The sequence below is a fragment of the Microcebus murinus genome, chromosome 3 (genome assembly GCF_040939455.1).
Source record: "Microcebus murinus isolate Inina chromosome 3, M.murinus_Inina_mat1.0, whole genome shotgun sequence".
In the NCBI taxonomy this organism is placed as follows: Eukaryota; Metazoa; Chordata; class Mammalia; order Primates; family Cheirogaleidae; genus Microcebus; species Microcebus murinus.
The window spans coordinates 100,520,045-100,543,837 of record NC_134106.1 but is presented as its reverse complement, the minus strand read 5'-3'; the positions used below and the strand labels follow the sequence as shown (position 1 = coordinate 100,543,837).

The 23,793-nt window shown below is 36.0% G+C and overlaps 1 protein-coding gene across 4 annotated transcripts in view; it reads right to left on the bottom strand.

Annotated features, from left to right (window-relative positions):
* ZCCHC4 (zinc finger CCHC-type containing 4) overlaps nucleotides 1-23,793 on the bottom strand; it is a 49,040-nt gene that overhangs the window by 7,392 nt on the left and 17,855 nt on the right. For all 4 annotated transcript variants that reach the window (XM_076001141.1, XM_076001142.1, XM_076001143.1 and 1 more), the window contains exons 5-10: nucleotides 23,428-23,508; nucleotides 14,609-14,681; nucleotides 10,564-10,714; nucleotides 8,313-8,413; nucleotides 328-449; nucleotides 4-79 (exon numbers count right to left, since the gene is read on the bottom strand). In XM_076001141.1, the coding sequence (XP_075857256.1) occupies nucleotides 4-79; nucleotides 328-449; nucleotides 8,313-8,413; nucleotides 10,564-10,714; nucleotides 14,609-14,681; nucleotides 23,428-23,508 (604 nt within the window). The remainder of the gene's footprint in view (nucleotides 1-3; nucleotides 80-327; nucleotides 450-8,312; nucleotides 8,414-10,563; nucleotides 10,715-14,608; nucleotides 14,682-23,427; nucleotides 23,509-23,793) is intronic.

Below are 23,793 nucleotides of genomic sequence, written 5' to 3'. Positions count from 1 at the left end.
TACCTTGGATGTGCAAGAATTACAGTGCTCACAGTGTTGGTTCTCTAGAGAAACATATCGTTGACAAAGAGGGCAAAATCTGAAGAGTAAAGAAACAGAAAAATCAGCTGCATATATTTATTGAGATTCACAGAGTAGATAAAAGTTTATAAGGACACTGATTACAAAAACCAGGTATAACCCGAATTCAATTCAATATGAAATTATGGACCTAATTTAAAAGTAATAGAAGAACTACGATTCAATATTGAAAGCATTTTCACTGCTAGATTTATGTAACTTTATTTTAAATTATTTGTGTATTTCAAAATCCCACTGTGATCTTACCTGTATCCTTCCTCGGTAGGAAGGATTATTTTGTTGCGTGGAACGTTAGTGAAAATACGCACAGGAGACTGTTTTCGACCTGTCTTTCCATGTTTATAAAGGGCATGATTATCATAATCTACCTAGAAAATTTTTAAAAAATTAAAGCAAAAAAATTTTACTCAAATTAATCAATATTTATTAAGATTCTTTAACCAATAAATGAACAAGCTGATATCAAGATGTGAGGTAAACCAAAGTATTTAATAAAAAATTCTTTTTTTTCTTTTGAGACAGGGTCTTCTCACTCTCGCCCAGGCTGGAGTATGTCATCAGGGCTCACTGCAACCCCAAACTCCTGGGCTCAAACAATCCTTCTTCCTCAGCTTCCCAAGTAGCTGGGACTACAGGCACCTGCCACCAGGCCTGGATAATTTTTGTTGTGTTGTTGTTGTAAAGATGGGGGTCTTGCTGAGTTGCTCAAGGCTGGTCTCGAACTCCTGGCTTCAGCAATCCTCCTGCCTCAGCCTCCCAGAGCACTAGGATTACAAGCATGAGCCACATCGCCTGTACAGCGCTCAGCCTGTTGTATTAAGAGAACAACCCTAATCTTTTATTCAATACAACAGACTTTATAAGAAAGTCTATTTTGTAATTAAGAATTTAGCTGTTGGCATTAAAAACTTCTGCTTTGAGGATATGTGCTGGTTTGGTAGGGGCTTCTCATTTTTCTGTCAAGTTCACTGTGTGTCAGTTTCCAGCTCACGAAGGTTAAGTCCAGCCTCAGTCTGGCCCTCCCCAGCCCCCACTATCTGTCCTCTCACACTCTGGCAGACACTCTGGTTTGTGGGCCAGACAGGCACTGCCACTTTCTTATGTGACCTTTGACAAATTTACTATTTTTCATCTGTAAAAGGTGGTTACTGATAATTACCTTAAAGTTGCTGTAAAGGTTAGATGAGATAATGTATGTAAAACACTTAGTTCAGGGCCTAACATAAAGTACAAAAATCGAGGTGAAGAGAGAGGTTCACAACTACAGTTGTTCTCCCCACAGTTGCCATCCCAAACAGTTCCCTCTCTCCTCCAGATCCCTAACTCAACTTTTAGTTTCAGCAGATTACCTTGAAAGCAAAGCTACAACAAGCATGATTTCTATTCTCTTCTGGCTTCCATCTTCTCCCCAACCTATTACTCACATATAATCTCAATTTGAGAATTTGAGAAGCCTGCTATGAATCCACCTGGCCACTAAATCCAACTTTCCTTAGGTTAGTAATTCTCGAAGTGTGGTACTGAATCAGCAACACCAGCGCGTCACCTGGGATCTTGTTAGAAATGCAAATTCTCAGCTCACCTAGGACTTGACAAATCAGAAACTCTGGTGATGGGCCCCAGTAATCTGTGTTTTAACAAGCCCTCCTGACGTGCTACAGTTTGAGAACCACTGCTTTAGCTTATCCACAAGAATACCATGAGGTTTTTATGAGGTCAGTGTAGGTAAGCCCCAACGTTCAGATATGTTGTAGTGAATTGTTTGAATTCTAAACAAGAATACACTTAAGAACTTACAAATGGAACTGGCTTGCAAGTTAGCTATTTAATAAGTGAATCACAAAAATATAAGAAGTTGATGACAAGGAAACGAGAGGTCTTCAATGGCAGATCCCTAGGTTTGCTCTCCAGGTGTGTATAGTTTAACGCCAAGCATCAGCAGTGGAAAAAACAAAGTACAGGATGAAGAGACCCAAAGGACAATGTGAAAAAACTCCTAGGGGTTTCCGGCTGACTGTGAGCACAGTGAGTCCACAGTCCAGCACACATGTGTACGAGCTACTTGGAAATATAGTATCATAACAAGGGAAGTACGAGGTTAGATCACATCTGAAGCTCTGTGCTCAGTCACTACATCTTAAAAGAGACACTGATAAAACCAGTTCATTTCTAACAAAAATAATGGGAATGAACAGAATTTATAGTTTAACAAATTGGGGGTGTTTATTCAGGAAAGAGAAGGCTGGGAGGACCTGATAGCTGTTTTATAACTGAAGGGGTGTCATATGGAATAGAAATTGGACTTATCCTTTATTGCCTCAGAGAAAAGAACTAGGACCAATGGTTAGAAGTTAATGGGGAGCATATTTTATCTCAATATGAGAAAATTTTCAAACGATTAGAGCTATTAAATAAATTGCATAGCCTTGTAAGGCTGTGGGCCTCTGCTCACTGGAAGCATTCAAGTGAGGCTAGATGACTGCTGGTCATGAATTTAGTGGTGAGGATTATTACATTGGGAAGTCAGCCTAGGTTACCTCTACGTTTCTTGCCAACTTTAAAAATTCTATGAATATATGTTACCTATTAGAGGCTAAGTTACAAAAGTAGATTTTACTAGAAAATCACCTTAAAACAGTACCTTAAGTAGTTTTCTTTTAAAATGATTTAAATTCATGTTTTTTCCTCTAATGTACTCCTCTGTGTACTCAATAAATATATGGTACCTTATTAAGTTCAACAAAGATGTTTTGAACATTTATGTGTGTCATAAGAAAAAAATCCTTCCCAAGAGGATCTTATGAAGATTTTAAAATGTTGGAAAACCATATTTTAGAAATATTTCTAGTACATGGAATATTCTATAAAATATAATAGATAGCAGATGGAAGAGAGGGGGAAAAAAAGAACAATTTCTTTATGGTTATCCAAGGAGTGAGAGAATGTATGTGTCAGGAAGGTGGTTGATTGCTTGATTTTGCATAACCTAATTGAGATTATTATTATTTTTAAATGTGGGTTTGTTGTGCTAATTAACTATAAACATATGGTATGTAAAATACATGCTGCTAGGGTAAATTAATGTACCTCTAACATACATCCATATTTCATAGCTTCATCCACACAAATAAACCTCCTATGGAAGTGCTGTAAAGCAAACACAATTTTGCAAATTGCACATCACTAGTAGTAGAGCTGATACACCATTTTCCCATCATTATCCCTGACATTTCACTCACAATGATGATTAGAGGCATTTTCAAATAGAAAATTTCTCCCATGGAACTGATTAATGTGATGAAGTACTGTATAGAAATGAGGGAAAGCACAAAATCTCCGCAATTCCTAACTTTTAATTTTATCTATACGCAAATGTCTTCTGTACCAGGAGACTGCAACTACTGAAATGAAGACCAAGACATTCAAGTTAACATTATTTTGTACCTACTGTGTTCCAGGCATCATGCCAGAAAACAAAGACTTGCATTTTCTTAACTCCCTAAGCATTGTGCTACACTGAATTTCAGCATACACAAAAGGTCACAAGTGTACTCTTCAGCTCCACCAAAGCTTCTACCACACAGGTCTTTTAGTCATATTCCCCACATCCCATGTAACTCTTAAAATTTATACACACACACACACACACACCTCTCTTACCCCCTTTCCACTCAAACCCACTAAATGTTTAATATAGATTGAATTTCAAGAATTTCCATAGCTAATCTTGTAATTTGCAATAATTTCCTAGAAATTCCTATCAAAATATCTTCATTTCTGACTGTGAAACTAATCTAGAAAAACAGTGTCTACACAGGCTGATTTTAAAAAAGGATAGCTGTGACAAAAACAAAGAGCTCTATTTCTACTTTTAACACTCTAGACAAGTGATCCCATATTAAGTAGAAAGAAGAGAAAACAAAATGTTCACGGTGGCAGGGATGTAAGATCATCTCATCCAGATACGGTAAATACAGGACATAAATGCCACCACTCCCTGCCTCGTCCCCCATGGCAGACATTGCTAGTCATGTTACTCTTTTGCCACTGAGCTTGGCATTCTCAACAAATTCTCCAGAAAAATCACTAGTAATCTATCAGGCTTAGCACCAACAGTGAAACTTATCTGCCATCTCTTTTCTGGGTCAATCATTTTATTTTACAGGTAAGGAAACAGAGACCTGGAGAGATAAAGTGATGTCCCCTAAGATTAACTAGCTTCTGAAAGGCAGTGCCAGGACTCAAACATCTGCCTCTAAACGAGAGTTTCTTTTCATCATCATATCCTTTCCAATCTGTCCTTAATAAAACTCTGGGTTGTCTGGGTCTTTGATGACTATTTTATTCTGTACTCATCAAGTGCTTCATCACTGAAGAGTCTACATAATTTATGTTTTATGAAGATGTGTAGCATTTCCGCCTTCCTCTTACCTGAAAAGTATTTTCAAAAAAGAGGTTTAGTGATTTTGTTTTTTTACTGCATTTGGTTTGGGGACTTATAATCATCTTAGGTGATGTCCAAAAAAAAGCCTTAATCACGGTCTGTGGGAAAAGATCTGAGAAGGAGGGGAGAAGACTTTCACATGTTTCATTCGGTGAAAGCTAATACAAAAAAAAAAAAAAAAGTACCAGAAAATGAAGTTAAAGTAAGAAAAGAAAAAAAAAGAGGAAAGCAAAAGGCTCAGAAAGGAATAATATTAACAGGTCCAGAGACATTTTCAAAAAAGAAAATAGAAAAGTCATCAAAGAGGAAGTACATCTTAAGGTTTATAAATACATACAACCTGGCGAAATCAGTTTTTCCAACATGAGAATGTCCTGGGCAGTACTGTTCTTACCTTTTGTTGGAATCACAAAACACTTAAATTTTGTTTTATAGAGTTTATTCTCATTTTTCTTTCTAAAAGTTGGCTCTCTTTATTGAAAAGACTGTTTACCCTGTCAGGTACACACGACCTAATCAAAACCTTTTCCACCAATACACTGGGGTATATAATTATTTTCCACAAGCTTGGACCTTGCAACTATTTCTCAAAACTGTAACTCTGGGATTTCCAAAAGTTCTTTCCTAATAACACAGGCTTTCACCAAATGAAACATGTGAAAGTCTTCTCCCCTCCTTCCTAGATCTTTTCCCACAGACCATGATTAAGGCTTTTTTTGGACATCACCTAAGATGATTATAAGTCCCCAAACCACAATGCAGTAAAAAAACAAAATCACTAAACCTCTTTTTTGAAAATACTTTTCAGGTAAGAGGAAGGCGGAAATGCTACACATCTTCATAAAACATAAATTGTGTAGACTCTTCATTGTGAAGCACCTGATGCCTAAACAAGCCATGGTCCACTACTCCACATTAACCTTTCTCATCCACATGTAATCAGTATCTGCCTTCTTTCCGCCCCCCCCCCACCATTTCAAACTCTGCCCAAATGTGGATGTAACAGTTTTCTGAGGAACCTTGTATCATGCGATTTTAATGTCTCAGATATTGTACAAAAAAAGGACGTAAGACTTTCTGAATGATGACAATGACAATGATGGTGACGGCAATGGCAACACCAAGAACCAACCCTACACTTGCTGTGTGTTAAAGGACTGGGCTTAGCCATTTCATGCATTATCTCATCAAATCCTTCAAATCTTAAGATATATTATTATTACACTCACTTCACAAGTAAGATGAGTTTCACAGAGGTCAAGTAAGTGGCAGAACCAGGATTAAAACCCAAATCCTGGCCAGGTGCAGTGGCTCACGCCTGTAATCCTAGCACTTTGGGAGGCCGAGGCGGGAGGATTGCTCAAGGTCAGGAGTTCCAGACCAGCCTGAGCAAGAGCTGAGACCCTGTCTCTACTAAAAAAAATAGAAAGATATTAGCCGGACAACTAAAAATAGATATAGAAAAAATTAGCCAGGCATGGTGGCACATGGCTATAGACCCAGCTACTTGGGAGGCTGAGACAGAAGGATTGCTTGAACCCAGAAGTTTGAGGTTGCTGTGAGCTAGGCTGATGCCATGGTACTCTCTCCTGGGCAACAGAGTGAGACTCTGTCTCAAAACAAACAAACAAAAACAAAAATCCTTTTTTACTTCATAGTTGGTGCTTTTTCACTCAGTTATTCATTCAATACATATAGGGCACCTACTTTGTGCCAAGCATCTAAGGAGACAATTATTCATTGCCAAAGGCAGCAGGAGCTGTTGAAAACTAGAACCAGTTTACTTAGTTAACATCCTAAGAATATGTCAGCTATTTTTGCATTGCAAATGTCAATACGAGGAGCATCCCTCAGACAAGAAACAGAAAACTGGATGCCCTAAAAAGGAGAGTAAACCAGATTTAAGAATTATTATGTGGATTTTGCCTGAAGCAGAGCTGAACAACTCAAGGTTAAAATGGCTTGTGCTATACACTTTCGGAAAGGAACCTGTTAATATGGCTCAATAGCCATAAAAATGTCCATTAAACTTAATAAAGTAATCTCAGTTTTGGAAACCTATTTTAAGAAAGGTATGAAAATATGGAAAAATTATAAGCAAAAAAATGGTTATAGCAGTGCTATGTATAGTACATTAAGGTAGAAACAACCTATAGCCCCAAAAGAAGGGAATGATAACAAAGCTTGTTAATGAAATAATTTAAAAGAATTAAAAGCATAAGGATTATGTACCTACCTTTAAAATTGTACACTTATAAGACATAGTGAAGAAAGCAGAATTCAAAATTGTCTTCTATGATTACAAAAATGTAAAAAGTGCTTTTTAAAAAAGATTATAAGTGAATACTTTGAAATTATATTTGCTGTTTAGGTAGAATCACAGGTAGGGTCTGTCCTCTCATTTTTGGTAACACTGTTTCACAATAATTCTCTTAATGGTATATGCCTTCAAGATGAGAAAGATCAGAACCAAATGCTGCCTTCCAACAACTAGTGAAGATGTTTACAGTTAAAACTATAAAGAGCTGAGAAGCCTTAAATCAGAGGCTTAAATCAGATCAATTATTCAGAAAACTGAAATAGAAAAATGTCATTACAAAAAGAGGAAGTAGTCCCCATGTGGAGACCATACATAGTGATGGCAACAACAGGGTTAATGTCAAACCCAAAGAAACAAATCCAGGGAAGTGGACATTAAAGTAGAAGAAGGGCCGGGCGTGGTGGCTCACGCCTGTAATCCTAGCTCTCTGGGAGGCCGAGGTGGGCGGATTGCTCGAGGTCAGGAGTTCGAAACCAGCCTGAGCAAGAGCGAGACCCCGTCTCTACTAAAAATAGAAAGAAATTAATTGACCAACTAAAATATATATATACACAAAAAATTAGCTGGGCATGGTGGCACGTGCCTGTAGTCCCAGCTACTCGGGAGGCTGAGACAGAAGGATCGCTCGAGCCCAGGAGTTTGAGGTTGCTGTGAGCTAGGCTGACGCCACGGCACTCACTCTAGCCTGGGCAACAAAGCGAGACTCTGTCTCAAAAAAAAAAAAAAAAAAAAAAAAGTAGAAGAAGGAACTTAATGGACAAGGTGGAGCCACTGTGTACACCAGCCTCATTCTCATCTCAGGCATAGGGAAAATCCCACAGGCAGTGCTGGGAAGGAGCAAGTTGCTCACTCCAATAACTTCTGCCCTGAATCAGCACACGCAAGCCCACACAGAAAGCCATTTATCTCTGCCCTCTCTGACGCTCCTGGCATCCTCTCATGACATAGTAAAGTGTATATGGCATTCTGCCAACCAGAAAAAGTGATTTATTTTTCTACAACCTCTATTTTTTTTTCTTTTTTAATGAAATTAACACAAGATATATTTTTCTACAACCTCTGAACAGAGCAAACCAACATTCATAATGATAATCCTAGGGCCTACAAAATCTTCTGGTGATGAGAAAAGATTAGATCAGTTAGTCTAAAACCTAGCTGAATTCAGAATCACTTGAGAAGCTTGGTAAAATATTTTTTCTTGGGGCTTTGCCCTCTTAATTTGATTTAGTAGAGTTTTTTTTTTTTTTTTGTACTCAAGAATCTATATTTTCAACAAGCACCTTAGGGATTACAAACATTTAGACTGGACTAAACTATATATGGTATAATTTTAGTGTTTAACGCTAAACACATAGTATTTTCATAGTATTTTCATTTACCAAAATCAATGCACGTTCTTATCAGAATATCTATTTAAGCAAAATATCCATTCCCCAACCATGCCATAAAACAGAATATTTACTATACCTGGTAATCCAGCATGCAGAAGCTTGGAAAAAACTGACAAATGCGGGACTCAAAAAAATAGGGGAAAATCCAGAAAATGGGTAGTTCTTTGTGACTGTCATCTAGTGGATCACAAAAAAGGAGAAAGAAAATAAACTGATATTAAAGAAAAAATAGAAATCTGCCTCTGGTGTTGTGAGAAATTGTAATTGTTCAACTTATTTAAATCTCACCCAAAAAGAATATTTACCACAGTGCCATTTACAGCCTGATCTTTCCCAAAGGTCAGTGGAAATATTCTTTTCTGTATAGACATAGCTACAAAGGGCATGTAAAAATAACCCTTACACGTATATTACTCAAAATGTGGAAAATGAAAGAGTATCACTCTGAAGCACAAAGGTAGTCCTGATATAGTGGGAGGACCCCTGAACTGGAAGGCAGAAAGAGTTGGGTCTAAACCCTAGCTCTGCCACAACTCATTATTTTGGTTTTCAGGGATGAATCAACCTTTTCTTAGTCATGGAAGATTCTTAAAAACAATCTTATCAAAATTAGGTTTTTTTGTTGGTTTTTTTGTTTTTTTTTTTTTTTTTTTTGAGACAGAGTCTCACTTTGTTGTCCAGGCTAGAGTGAGTGCCGTGGCGTCAGCCTAGCTCACAGCAACCTCAAACTCCTGGGCTTGAGTGATCCTTCTGCCTCAGCCTCCCGAGTAGCTGGGACTACAGGCATGCGCCACCATGCCCGGCTAATTTTTTTTTTTATATATATATCAGTTGGCCAATTAATTTCTTTCTATTTATAGTAGAGACGGGGTCTCGCTCTTGCTCAGGCTGGTTTTGAACTCCTGACCTTGAGCAATCCGCCCGCCTCGGCCTCCCAAGAGCTAGGATTACAGGCGTGAGCCACAGCGCCCGGCCTTTTTTTTTTTTTTTTTAAGATGGAGTCTTGCTCTGTTGCCTGGGCGAGAGTGCAGTGGCATCATCATAGCTCACTGCAGCCTCAAACTCCTCAAGCTCAAGTGATTCTCCTGCCTCAGCTTCCTGAGTAGCTGGGATTAGAGGTGCACACCATGACACCTAGCTAATTTTTTCTATTTTTTGTAGAGACGGGGTCTCACTCTTGTTCAGGCTGGTCTCAAACTCCTGGCCTCTAGCAATCCTTCTGCCTCAGCCTCCCAAAGTGCTGGGATTATAAGGGTGAGCCACCAGGCCCAGCCTCAAAATTAGTTTTTATGAGAGACAGGAAACATAACTATTATTTACAGAGTAACCAGTATAGCCTCAGCACTATGCTAGGTACTTTCTATACATTGTCTCCTTATAGTAACCCCTAGAGTTAGATATTAAAAATCCCATTTTACAGATGGTGAAACTAAAGCCTCAAGCTATCAAGTTCACGTAGCTAATAAGTGGCAGAACAGGAATTGAAGCCCTTATTGCTTCTCCAATAACACTGATTTTATTCACTCTGATTAGAAGACTTAAAAACAGCAAGTGAGTGAAATACTTAACAATATTAGTAATGTTTTAGATTTCATTTGCATTCTGTCCCCAAAGCTCACTATTTATGTAGCACAATTAATGGAGAACCTTGATGACACAATTCCTGACACTCTTACAATTTATCAATTTACAAGCTAGAAACTATTTCTAAAAAATGAGTATATGGACTAATTAGATAATTACATAATATACTTTGAAGTCCTAAGTCACTTTAAACATAGTAATAACCCCCAGCCAATAATCTACCCCTAGGGCTGGGAATCTGTGTCACTGATAACCACTATTAGCCTATTGGATATCAAACCTCCACACTCAAATCTTGGCAAAGTTTAAAGCTCTGGGCCTGAGGGTGGATGTCTTCTTAAGAGTTCTGGGCAAGACCTTAGGCTCAGAGAATGTAAGGTCCATAAGACAGAGATGGGTGTCTGCTTTCACTAATCTATTCCTAATACCTAAACAGTGCCTGGCACATAGTAGCCACTCAGTAAATATTTACTGAATGAATGACAATAGTTCATTCATGTCCCATTATCCCTATAAAAAATATTTTACCTTCAAGCCATTTTAAAAACACATGATTATAATAATACAAAGTCTATCATGATAATAAAGGTTGCCATATCATCAAATAAGACTGTTTTCAAAGAAGAGAGAAGAATCCAAGACATGTATTTTATATCAGTGCTCTGATTCAATGAGCTCAGCTAATATTTGACAGGAAGTAGATACATAGAGACATGTTTATTTTGAAGTAATAAATTACACACCTTGGCTTTGACCTTCTTTCCACATAGCAATTAACTTCTTGAATGTAACAGCCAGAGGTTCAACCAAGCCACCAAAAGGAGGATCTGTCACCATAATGACTCCTTCACCTTCATCTTCCTGTAAAAATGCTCTGCATACTTCAAGGGCAGCCTGGAACAAATAAAAATTCATTTCTAAATTAGGACTAGAGAGAGGCATTTCATCCTATTTGAAGGAGAATGCATTAGATTCAGTCTCACTCTTAGTGCTGGAAACTTTACCAAGTCATCCTGCCACTGCAACATCCCTTAGTAACACCCTGAAGCCACTCTTAGCCCTCCTAAGATTTTATCTTTGGGTTCCTTGATAAGCAGGATTTTAAAATTGCAAATTCAAACACCATCACTATCAAAAGGCTACACATTTCAAATGGTTAAATTAAAAAACTAAATTTAGTAACCTCAAAGAGAGAAACTCATTACCCATGAAAACCACCTAAAATGTTAAATTCAATTCAACAAACAGAAGCAGGGATGGTGCAACACTGGAGACACAAAGAGAAACCAGACATTTTTTTCCTATCTGGTTTGTCCACGCCATAAGTTCAGTTTAATGAGTTACAAATTACCAGTTAAACATGCACATATTTTTGAATATCAGGTAAATGACAGGCATATTTGAACATGCACAGTAAGTCAATACATGAAAGTTCATGAATGACAAAACTTATTCAGTCCATGAAACTATGCTATTAACATGTTTTCCCAACAGGTTAACTTGAGCGTTTTTAGTAATCATAAAGTCAACATTAACAAAAATATTTAACACTTTTTGCTTTGGGTGAAGTTATTAAGAGAGACACCTACAACAGTATCTCTAGTCTACTGACTTGGAAGTAGTTTTCAAGTCCAGTCCTCTCTCGGTATCCATGGGGCATGGTTCTAGGACCACCCACGCCAAAATGCTCAAGTCCCTGACATAAAAGGTCGTAATATTTGCATATAACCTACACAAATCCTCCTGTATACTTTAAATCATCTCTAGATGACTTATAATACCTAATACAATGTAAATGCTATTTAAATAGTTAGACTATATTGTTTAGAGAATGACAAGAAAAAAAGTCTGTACATGTTCAGTACAGAGGCCACCATATATTTTTTTACTTTAAATATTTTTGATCCACAACTGAGTCCACAGATGTGGAACCCACAGATGCAGAAGGCCGACTGTACTCATCTATAAAAGTAAATCAGCACTTGTGACATACAAAATGGCATAAGATTTTAAAGTTTCATGGCATCTTAAACTTTAATAAGCCTATACATACTTTATAATCAAATATATTTTGTTATACTACTAAATCAATTTAGAAGACCCCACTGATGAGAGGAAAAACACCACAATCCTTTTTTTTCCCTAGGAGAGTCTTTATTAACTTCCTACTGAAACTCCTATAGCAGATGATGGTATGTCAAGAAGGTTAATCATTTTTCAAGTGCTACCTGGCACTTCCTTAACCTGCTTACATGAACAAGGACTTAAAGCACAGATGATGATATTGAAAACCTTCAATTCCTTAGTTAAAAAAGCATAAAAAGAAAATGTACAAGTCAATAATGCCTAAACTCCTAATTTAAAAAAAAAATTAAAGAATATTTTTTTCCAGATAAGAATCAATGGCATCTTGACCTGTCACAAGTTGCTGAGGGTCCTAATGTTGACCACCTACAGGACACAGATGCTTGTTATGCCACCCATGTGGACAGTAACTTGACTCTTTCCTTCATCTCAGTTATCACAAAAATAATGTGCGGCATTTTAATTAGCTATCCTCTATACATACTTTAACTCTTTTTGCCATTAAGGCATATGATATTTTTTTAATACCTTAAAGACTATATGATTTGCAATGAGAAAATCCTGTGTAGGGAACTCTTGCTTTTTAATGTAGTAGACTGCGAGGTGCTTCGGTGCAGCAGCAGAGAGTCTTCTATTGTCGTCCTGAGTACCCTGTACAGCCTCACAGGCATCGAGCAGACACTTAAATACTTAGTGATTGATTAGTGGCTGGTAAATCTCCACTGAGAAACTTGACTCCAGGAGTAGGTAGAAAAACAGCAGATAATAAAATCATTAAAACAATGGGTTTCTGCAGATCAATCTCTACAGCTGCAGTGCTATTTAGAGGCTGCTGCTAAAATATAGAGTAAGGAAAGCCTTAGCTGGATGGCTGTTTTCTTCAGGGAAAGATAAAGTAGCGCTCAAGCTTGGCAGCTTATTCCAACCATTATTTTAGAAACTTATAGGGTAATTCCCTATAAACTTTCAATAGTAAGTTACACAGAATGTCCTAGAAAAAGCCTAATTATGTGTCACTTTTAAAAAATAAATGAAATTGCTAGCCAAGCATTATGCACTTAAATGTAATTTAACCCTTATTTTGTCTTTATTATTCAAAATTAAAAGCAGAATCATGGTATGGTATTAAATACAAATAAACAATAACAAAAAACCCTAACCCACTACTCCTCATCTACTCTGAGGTCAAGGCCCCACAGTTTCTTTTTTTCCTTCTTCTTTTTTTTCTATTTTTTCTTTTCCCTGACTTAGGAAGGACCCCACAGTTTCAAGAGCCATACTGGACACCCCCATGTCAGTATCCTGCAAGCCCCACAAACTCAACACTTCCAAATTTCACTACCCTGTTTTGAAAAATAAAATACAAACCCAGGCCAGACCACCAAGCAGCTTTGACTTCTCCCCAATACACTTTGCACAGTCTGTGAAATGCCTACAGAATCCAGTTCTTTTCTCTCTTTTCCCCACTGCCACTGTCCTGCCTGGGAAGACCCTCATCATTCACTGGCAAGTCAAGGCCCTGCTCTCCCTCACGCTCATGTAATCGGTTCTCAAATCCTAGTGATTACCAACCACATAAACCTTTTGGGAAACAGTGAAATATGTCTAATTCTAACTGTTTATTTCAGTACTTGGTTTTAATGGCCATCATGGCTGAAAAAATATATATCCCAATGCTAAATTAATTGAAATGGAAGAAGTGTTATACTTATTACATCAGGGAACTCATTTTTCAACCCCAACCAACAATTTAGTATTTGTTTTCATTTCCTCAATACTGACGTTTCTTCTAGTCTTGCTTGGTTTTTATTCTATCATTAACTAATATCTCAAAACAGAATATATAGTTAGGCTGGGTTCACAATTTTTAAAAAATTTATATATATATGCATATATCTAAGGGTTATCTTCTCAATAATTTTAAAACATTTTTAGCCAACTTCCTGTCAGGTATCATTACTTGGCTGGTTATAGATTTTATTTTATAATAGGAATGACAAAGAGCTCACATTGGGAGAAGTATCAGCTCTGCTATATTATTTATTCTCAGTGACATTATTAACATCATATTGAAAGAAGATTTTTTTAAAGCCAGTGCCCCTTTGTTTTAAAGAGGGGTTTTTTTGTTTTTTTATTTTGTTTTTTAGATCAGTGTTAGGCTCACAGCAAAAGTGAGAGGAAGGTTTAGAGATTTCCCATACACTTCCTGCCCTGGCACATGCATTTAATTATAGTGTGGTAAATCTACAAAGGAGAACTTGACCTTGTTGGGGATGGGGGGATCAGGGGAGGCCAGAAGAAGTGATTTGGAACAAACTTTTGAAAGATGAATAGAAGTTATCAAGGCAAAGAGAGAACAGAGGCCAGCAGGAACAGCGTGGGCCTTCCCTGTGGTGGAAAGACTGACTAGTTTCAGATGAAAGCCCTGTGCCCAGCACACAAATACCAAAGCAGGTTGTGGACAAGCCCCTGGGCCTTGGTAAGAATGTGAGTCTTCATCCAAAAGGCAGTGAAAAGTCATAAAAAGGGAATAACAAAATCACTTCTAGATGCTCAATAAACAGTGAATGAACAAAAATAAATACCAATAAATGGCAGAAGAGCCACAATTTGATCTTGAAAGGATTTAGCAAAATAACGAAGAAGGTACTCTAGAATTTGTTATTCCACAATAAGAGAAGAGATAACAGTTATAATTCTTACCTTTCCATCAAAGAAATGATGGTTAAACATGTTATAATGGCAAAAACTATCCTCCATATAAAACTGTGAATACCTGCAAAATAATATATTATGGGAGTTACTTGCTCTGTCATAGCTATAAAGTAAATAAAAAATAACAAATTATTTTCCCACGTTTAATAAACCATTAGCAAAATTACAGATACTCATATATAAAATATGCATGTTCCTATGGACCGGAATATTACACATAAACAATCAGGCTACCGCCAGATTATTATGCAATTTGAGTTTGTGATGGGTTGACAATTAAAATACATCTCTCATGGTTAATAACTTTAAGAAAAATACTAAATCAACATTTCTGCTCAACAGCTGTTAATTATTTTCATCTCTAGTTAACAAAAAGAATATTTAATCAAAGGTTTTCTTGCCTAATGCAGATAAGTTTAGTAAAACATGCTTCTCAATATAAAAGAAAAAAAAGTATGTGCATTTCACATTTACTGAATTAGTGCCAGGAAAGAGGGCTATTTATTTACTGATTGAATTATTTTATTTTTCTAACATACTACTTTAAAATGCTATAGCAATGAATCAAAATACCAGCTCTGGGTTTTAACATTTTAGAAGTTTTTCCTAATTTACCAGGCAAAACTCATACCACATTATGATTTAAATTTGTGTTTGATTACTTATAAGACTTAGTTTTCTATATCCCTTAATTGTATTTATACTATCTGTTTTTCTCATTTATGTATAAGGGTTTTAATGTATTTCTTGCTGATTTCTGAGTTTTCCATATAATATATATATCTTTGTTATCTCAATAGGATTTTGCACCTTGACTATTTTATCATAAATAATTCATGTATGAACTGCATCATCTTTCTTAGAAATTCAAAACCTAACAGAAAGACTGAAAAAAAAACAGAGACACACCCTTACTTATACGACTTCTTGAACCAAATCATGACAGTGGCACTTCTTTGCTTGTGCTTCTACTCTCAGTTGTCTGTTACTATCTATAACTGATTGATCAACCATGGTGAATATTTAATACAATAGACAGCCAGACACGGTGGCACACACCTGTAGTCCCAGATACTCAGGGGCTGAAGCAAGAGGATCACTTAAGCCAGGGGGTTCGAGATCAACCTGGGCAACATAGTGAAACACTGTATTGTTTTTTTTAATTAAAAAAAAAAAATGTAATGGGCACCACATGTTTATCCTCTTCCGATTACACTGTGGTTAAGTGCACAGGCTCTATAGTTAGATGGTCTAGTTTCAACAATGAATCTCTTATTAGCTATACAATCTTAGTAAGTTATTTAACCTTTCTAAGCCTCAGTTTCTACATCTACAAAATGGTAAAAATAATAGTTTCTACCTCATAGGACTTGATAAGAATGAGACAATGTATATAACGTGCTTAATACAATACCACCTATATAGCATATACTAAAATGTTAAGCATTGTTATTTTAATAAATAAAGCTATAAAGATTTATGTCTTAATGCCCCTACTATTAGGGAATTATATTGATGTTCACTGAAATATAATCTAAACCTATTTCTTCTTGTTCTGAAGAGATGAAAGAACAAATCGCTGCTCACCATTCTCAGCACAACATCTTTTAATATCATTTAAGACACTGTTAACACATCTGATTTCATAAAACATAAATTTATACTGAAGAAACAAACAAAAGGTTTAGATAACTGAAAAAATATTAAAGCATTCCAAAAACTGTGAGGCAATGTCAACTACCATTAAGCAAATATCCTCCTATTTAACTAAATAACTGATTTTAAAATTCAAATAACTGATTTTTTAAAAAGTATATCAATACTAGTACAACCATGAATCAACTATCACTTGAGAGTTTTCTTCTCTTTCACTGCTTTATGAGTATGAGCAAAAGAAAATATAATTCCCTTTAAATTTAATCCTCATTTTTTTCATTGCTTTACAAAGATACAATAGTCATTTTTAAAAGTTAAAAAGGAAAATTTGATTTACATAAAGTTCAGCACAGCATACCTGTCCAACACATTCTGGGCAGCAGTGTACAGAGCCAGAGAGAGAAAAAAGCCAAGATTTCAGTTCTAAGTTTCCATCAAACATAAACAAGAGAGCATAATTATTCATATTTTAAATTATGAGAAGCTACTCAACACTGCCCTCTTAAAATGAAATTGGCCACAAAGAATTATTCTCTCCATTGAATAAGGCAAACAAAACCAATCAGAAATGCATGCACTTGAAAACTGCTCAAAAGGACATTCATTTAATTTGGCCATTCATTCTCTTTAAATGAGACTCAGTTACCAAGTGTGAAACATGCTCTACACACAGGAAATGTAATCAAGAGCTGAATAAAATTAGTTCATGAAATGAACCTAAGAAATTCATTTTTTTGACATAACTTTATTTGGATAATAGTTTGCCAAATAGAGTTTCACATCTTTCCTGCTAAAATTAGAGCATATAGAAATCCATCTTAGCAAATGTTAACTTCATCTTATGCCCCCTAAAAAGGATATTTATAGCACATCTACATAGAACACTGGAGTCTGAGGAGGTTCTGCAGCCTTGGATAGACCTTTTGGAAGGCAACATGAAACCAAAGTCAAAGTGCCAAAAGTAACTATTCACTGCTACTCTACACCACACAGGAATTTTTTTCCTGATGTAATTGTGGTCTTTGAGAAAAATCTGAACCAACCACACCTTCCATCATACTGTGAATACAGGCAACAGCGTAAGCTCATTCTGGCCACTAATGTGTTTCAATAAACCAGTTCTCTCTCAACATCTAATGTTAACCTTAGACAACTGACTCAGTAACAGATTACATTATCAAAGAAACTAAGCTAGGACATCTCCAATAGAATACCATCAGTTTTTGTTTGCAATGCACACACAGAAGTTTACAGACATGAAAAGAAAATAAGTATCAATATACTCTATAAGTCATAAAATATCTACATCCCCTACCCCCTACTGTGACCAGGAGACTTCAATTACAGGTGCAAGAAAGGAAAAACCAAAAGGCATGGCATTATAGGCAAAGCAGTTCAAAGATCATATAAATCTTTCAAATTAAAAGTAAATCCAGCAAGAGGAAGAGTTCTGGAGATTAGTTACAAACAATGTGAATGTACTTAACATCTCTGAACTGTATACTTAAAAATGGCTATGATAGTAAATGTTATATGTACAGTGGACCCTTGAACAACACAAGAGTTAGGGGCACCGACACCCCCCCACACAGTAAAAAATCCAAGTAGAACTTTTCACTTTCTAAAAACTACTAATAACCTACTGATGTGGAAGCCTCATAGATAACATAATCAATCAATTAACACATATTTTTGTATTATATACTGTTTCACATATACTGTTTAACACATATTTTGTATTATATACTGTTTTCTTACAATACAGTTAGCTAAAGAAAAGAAAATGTTATTAAGAAAATTATATGGAAGAATGGGCATTTATTGAAACCTTAAAATCTGTACCCCCATAATATGCCAAAATAAAAAAAAAATTGTATGGAAGAGAAAATGTATTTATTATTCATCAAAGTGGATCATTATAAAAGTCTTCATATTCGTTATCTTCACACTGAGTAGACAGAAGAAGATGAGGAAGAGGAGGGGTTGGTCTTGTTGTCTCAGGGGTGCAGAGACAGAAGAAAATCCGCTTATAAGTGGACCCTCACAGTCCAAACCCATGTTGTTCAAGGGTCAACTGTAGTTTTGCACAATATTTTAAAAGTAAGTGAGGGCACTAGCAATAAACACCATAAGATGAAATTAAGGGGCGGGGCGAGGTGGCTCACGCCTATAATCCTAGCACTCTGGGAGGCCAAAGCGGGTGGATAGCTCAAGGTCAGGAGTTTAAAATGCCATTTCATTTGTAATGGCATCAAAAAGAATAAAACATTTTAGAAATAAATTTAACAAAAGTAGTACAAGACTTATATACTGAAAACTACACAATTGTTTAAAGAAACCGTAAATAAGTGAAAAGACATCTCATGTTCATGGACTGGAAAACTTAATATTAAGATGGCAATACTCCTCAAATTGATCTACAAATTCAGTGCAATCCCTATAAAAATCCCAGCTGGCATTTTTATAGAAATTGACAAGCTGGTCCTAACATTCATATGGAAATGAAAGACACCCAGAATAGCCAAAACAATCTTGCAAAAAAGAACAAAATAGAAAGATTCACTTCCTGATTTCAAAATTTACTATAAAGCAATAGTAATCAAGACTGTTTGAGACTGGCATAAGGACAAAGATCAACACAATAGAATTTAGAGTCCAGAAATAAATCCGTACATTTATGATTTGGTTTTCAATAGAGTACCAAGACAATTCAATGGGATAGAATAGTCTTTTTTTAATTTTTTTATTTCATGAAATTATGGGGGTAAAAATATTTTGGTTATATGTTATGAGTATGCCAGATCCTAACCATGATTTGAGACGTGCCCTTTCCCCTCCTACAACGATCACCGCATCCATTAGTTGTGAGTTTACCCACCCCGAGCCTCCCTACCCCCAAAGAATATAACGATGTGAGTCTTTTCAATAAATGGTGCTGGGGCAACTGGGTATCCATATGCAAATGAAATTGGACCCCTATCACATACAATATAAAAAAATTAGCTCAAAATAGATCAAAGACTTAAATGTAAGAACAAAAATTATAAAACTCTTAGATGAAAATAGGTACTCATGACCTTGGATTAGGCAAGAGGTTTTTTTAGATATGACACCTAAAATACAAGCAACTAAGGAAAAAAGAGAAAAATTGGACTTCATCAAAAGTGAAAAAACAACCCATGGAATGGGAGAAAATATCTGCAAATCATATATCTAATAAGAGTCTAGTATCCAGAGTATATTAAGAACTCTCTCAATTCAACAATAAAAATACAAATAACCAATTAAAAAATGAGCAAAGGTTTGAATAGACATTTTTCCAAATGCGGTATTTTGTTAGTGCAGCCCTAGCAAACTAACGTAATATCCAAGAGAGCTGAAACCTATATTCACATGAAACCTATGTTCACATAGGTTCATGTGAAACCTATGTTCACATGAAATTTATATACAAATGGTCATGGCAGCATTATTCATAATAGCCAAAAACTAGAAGCTATAAATGAATAAGGGACAGGATATTCAGCCATAAAACAGAAGGACTGATACATGCTAAAACATGAATGAACCCTGAAAACATTATGCTAAGTGAAAGAAGTCAGACACAAAAAGCCACATATGATTCCACTTATATAAAACATCCAGAATAGGTACCTCCATAAAGACAGAAAGTAGATTTGGGGTTGTCAAAGGCTGCAGGTAGAGAAAATGGGGAGCAACTGCTCATTGGGAGAGTGTTTCTTTCAAAGGTGATGAAAATATTCTGGAATTAGATAGTGACAGTGGTTGCACAACCTTGTGAATACACTAAAAATTGCTGTTTTATGTATGTAAAATATATCTCAGCTTTTTAAAAATGCCTAAAATATAGCAAGTGGGGAAAAAAAGACTACATGTTATGTCTACTTTTGATAATGTTTATATCATAAAAAGGTTTTAAAAAGTCAAATCCATGTCTTGGATAGCAAAATTAAAGATCACTATTCCTTTAAAAAAAAAAGTAAACCAGGGATCCTTGCAATTTGAACAAGTTCTTTGAGAAGACACACTATGATCTTTTGTCTAGTTTCTTTCTGTATAAATCAATCTACCACAACTAGCTTGAAAAAAAGCTTATCTTTAATGAAATCAAAATCTTTATATAACTTTTAATATAAATTCAAAGTACTATTGGAAAGATAACACTGTACAGCTTTCACTGAAGTAAAAGTCCCAATGGTAGGAATTTGAGTGCTGGTGACAACCGTATATTTTGTCTTGAATAATTCAGTTACAGACATCTAATATTTTGTCTTTCCACCACCAATATCCCCATTCTTTAAGTCAAGTACCTATTTTCCTGGGGAGAACCCACTCCATGTGGTTGGTCAGGGGCTAGCCAGAGCACCCTGTCAGGCCACAGTGATAGTTCTGTAATAAGCATGTGACCCCAGCCAAGATAATCAGAGCACTCTCTGGAGTTTTGCTGTTGGAGCTCTCAGGAAAGACTACCACTTTCCATTGGGCAGTTAAGCTAAGACTATATGTAAGTTTATTTATTTATTTATTTATTTTTTGAGACAGAGTCTCACTCTGTTGTCCTGGCTGGAGTGCCATGGCATCAGCCTAGCTCACAGCAACCTCAAAGTCCTGGGCTCAAGCAATCCTTCTACCTCAGCCTCCCAAGTAGCTGGGACTACAGGCACGTGCCACCATGCCCAGCTAATTTTTTCTATATATTTTTAGTTGGCCAATTAATTTCTTTCTATTTTTAGTAGAGACAGGATCTCGCTCTTGCTCAGGCTGGTTTCAAACTCCTGACCTTGAGTGATCCTCCCACCTCAGCCTCCCAGAGTGTTAGGATTACAGGCGTGAGCCACCGCGCCCAGCCTTATATGTAAGTTTAAATCTGCTGCCACCAAAGTCCCTGGCAATACGAAGGAAACTGTCTATAGAACATAGTCAATATACAAAAAAGATGGAATGAGAGATAAAAAAGATGGAGCCCTAATAACATTGTGTGAGCCCCTTGATCTCAACTGAACTAAAGCCTACTATATCCTAGACTCCAGTAATGTGAACCAATAAATTCTTTTACATGAATGGATTTCTGAGACATCAGTGAAAGATTCCTAATTTGAGTGCTTTATTCTAAATATAAAAATAACCTAGTAACCAGTTATTGATGCATTTGTAAACCTTTGTGGAACAAAGGGGGATAGAGGGAGAAATGGAAAGATAGAAAGAAGGATGACAAGAGAGAAACGGACTATATAAGAAAGGCTTATATACAAGTTCAAAAGCAAAGTTCTTTCCAAAGGATAATTTAATTTTTGGAGCCAGAATGCCTGGGTTTGAGTTCTGGCTTGGCCACTTATAAACTGTGACTTTGGTCTAGTTATTTAAGCTTTTTGCAACTCAGTTTTCTCATTGGAAAATGAGGATGATAATAGCATCTATCTTAGAGGGCAACTGGGGCAATTGTGAGGAATGATTCAGAACAAGGCCTGACATGTGACAGACACTCAACAAATACCAGCTCTTATTAATACTGACATTATAAGAACCCAAAAGTTAAACATCTACCTTAAAATAATGCACTCATAATAATTTAACAATACTTTAGGAAAGGAACACAGAATTTAAGAAAAGAATTTGATATATCTATGCATATCCATATAATGGAACATTATAGAGCCATACGAGGAATGAAGCACCATTACATGTGATGACATGAATGAAAATATGATGCTGAAAGAAGCCAGACACAAAGGTCACATATTGCATGATTCCATTTATATGGAATGTCCAGAATAGCCAAATCCATGTAGACGAAAGTGTTTGTCAGGGGAAATGAATATGGAGTTTCTTTTCAGTGTGATGGAAATGTTCTAGAAGTACATAGTGGTGATTGATGGTTGCACAATATAATGAATATATACCCCAAAACATGGAAATATACCCTTTAATATTATGTGAATTATGTCTCAATTACAAAAATAAACTGAGTTTATCTTTAAAAAGTCTATATAATCACTCATGCCAAGCAGATGTTAGTAAATTGTGCTAGTTCTGTTAATAAGGGCTGAGTGGTTAACAGGTTAGTCCTGTTGATAAGGAATGAGATGTGTAGGTCATTTCTGACTAATGCAGTTGCTTATATCAGACAACTTAAAGTTGACTTGGAAATCTAAAGAAAAATAAATCATATAAAAGCTATACTTTTTAATGTGACATTTTACACTTTAAAAATCTGTCTGGCTTGTTTTTAGGGAGCAAAAGCATATTTAATTCCATAGTCTGTCTCTAAGAAATACTGGAATATTGGCCAAACAGACTCTGTTAGCTCTTAAAAAAAAAAAAAAAAAACACAAAACCTGATTCCTTTAATACAGTCAAGAACAAAGAAAAGATACTAACAACAGAGACAGTAGCTTATAAATTCACCATGAACTCCTGGAATTCACACAGTCATAGAAATTGGAAAGAACACTTCAAATCTACAGAATTATAGAGACAATGAATGGACATATCTGCCATCCCTATTATAAATCCTAAACTACCACCAGAAGGGAGATTCAAGGTATGTTCCTCACTCGGTCTCATCGTGTTTGTCCCAACACATCAGATGCTATTTAATTCTGACCCCCTCCCACATTGCCTATCTGTTGGCTAATGCTCTGCCTTGAGTCCTGTCTCTTCCCTAGTTAATAATCCCTTCACTTGAGGCTATGTGCAGTGAAAGACAATATGCACATCACTTGGTAAAATATATTAAAAGAAATGTCTTATCACACTTCAAAGATCTGATGAGGAAACAAAATGCCGAAAATCTGATTAAGTATGAGGCAGTTCAGAATCATCTTTGAACATAATAAATGTGAAGAAACTTCACTCAACAGGAATTCATCTCTGAGTTTTAGCCAAAGACAATTAGACACATTCATGGAGAAAATGCAGGAAGCACACTAAGAAAAGGGGAACTCAACTGCCTCCCTGTTTGAAATACATAAGATTGCAAACTGAAATTATAGGACTAAATAGGCGCCTCATAACCAATTACTACTTCTAAATGTAAAAGAGTCGTAACAAATTACAATTAAAAAGAGAAAAACATTCAAAAGAAACAGGAGACAATAAAGGGGAATACATATTATACTTTGTAAACCTACCGAAAATCAATATCCAGTAAAAGGCTTTTAATATTAGACTTCTTGTCACCTGATGCTGTCAACATGATCAGCTCATGCAACCTAAAGCAATTAGTAAAAGCAAATTTAGTAAGAAACTACAAATGTCATAGACAATAAGCAAAACATACAACAAAACCCATCAATGTTCTTCTGATATTTCTGATTATTTCAATGAAACACTGAGGAAAATGTGGCAGGTATAACCAAGTTTTCAGTTTTGCAAATATTTGTTAAGGAGCAGAATTTATCTGAAACAGAGAAGTTTAAAATTATAAATAAGTTAGGAGTCAAATCAGAAAGAATCTCCCATCATATATCAGAAAGAAATCTACAAAGATTTCTCTC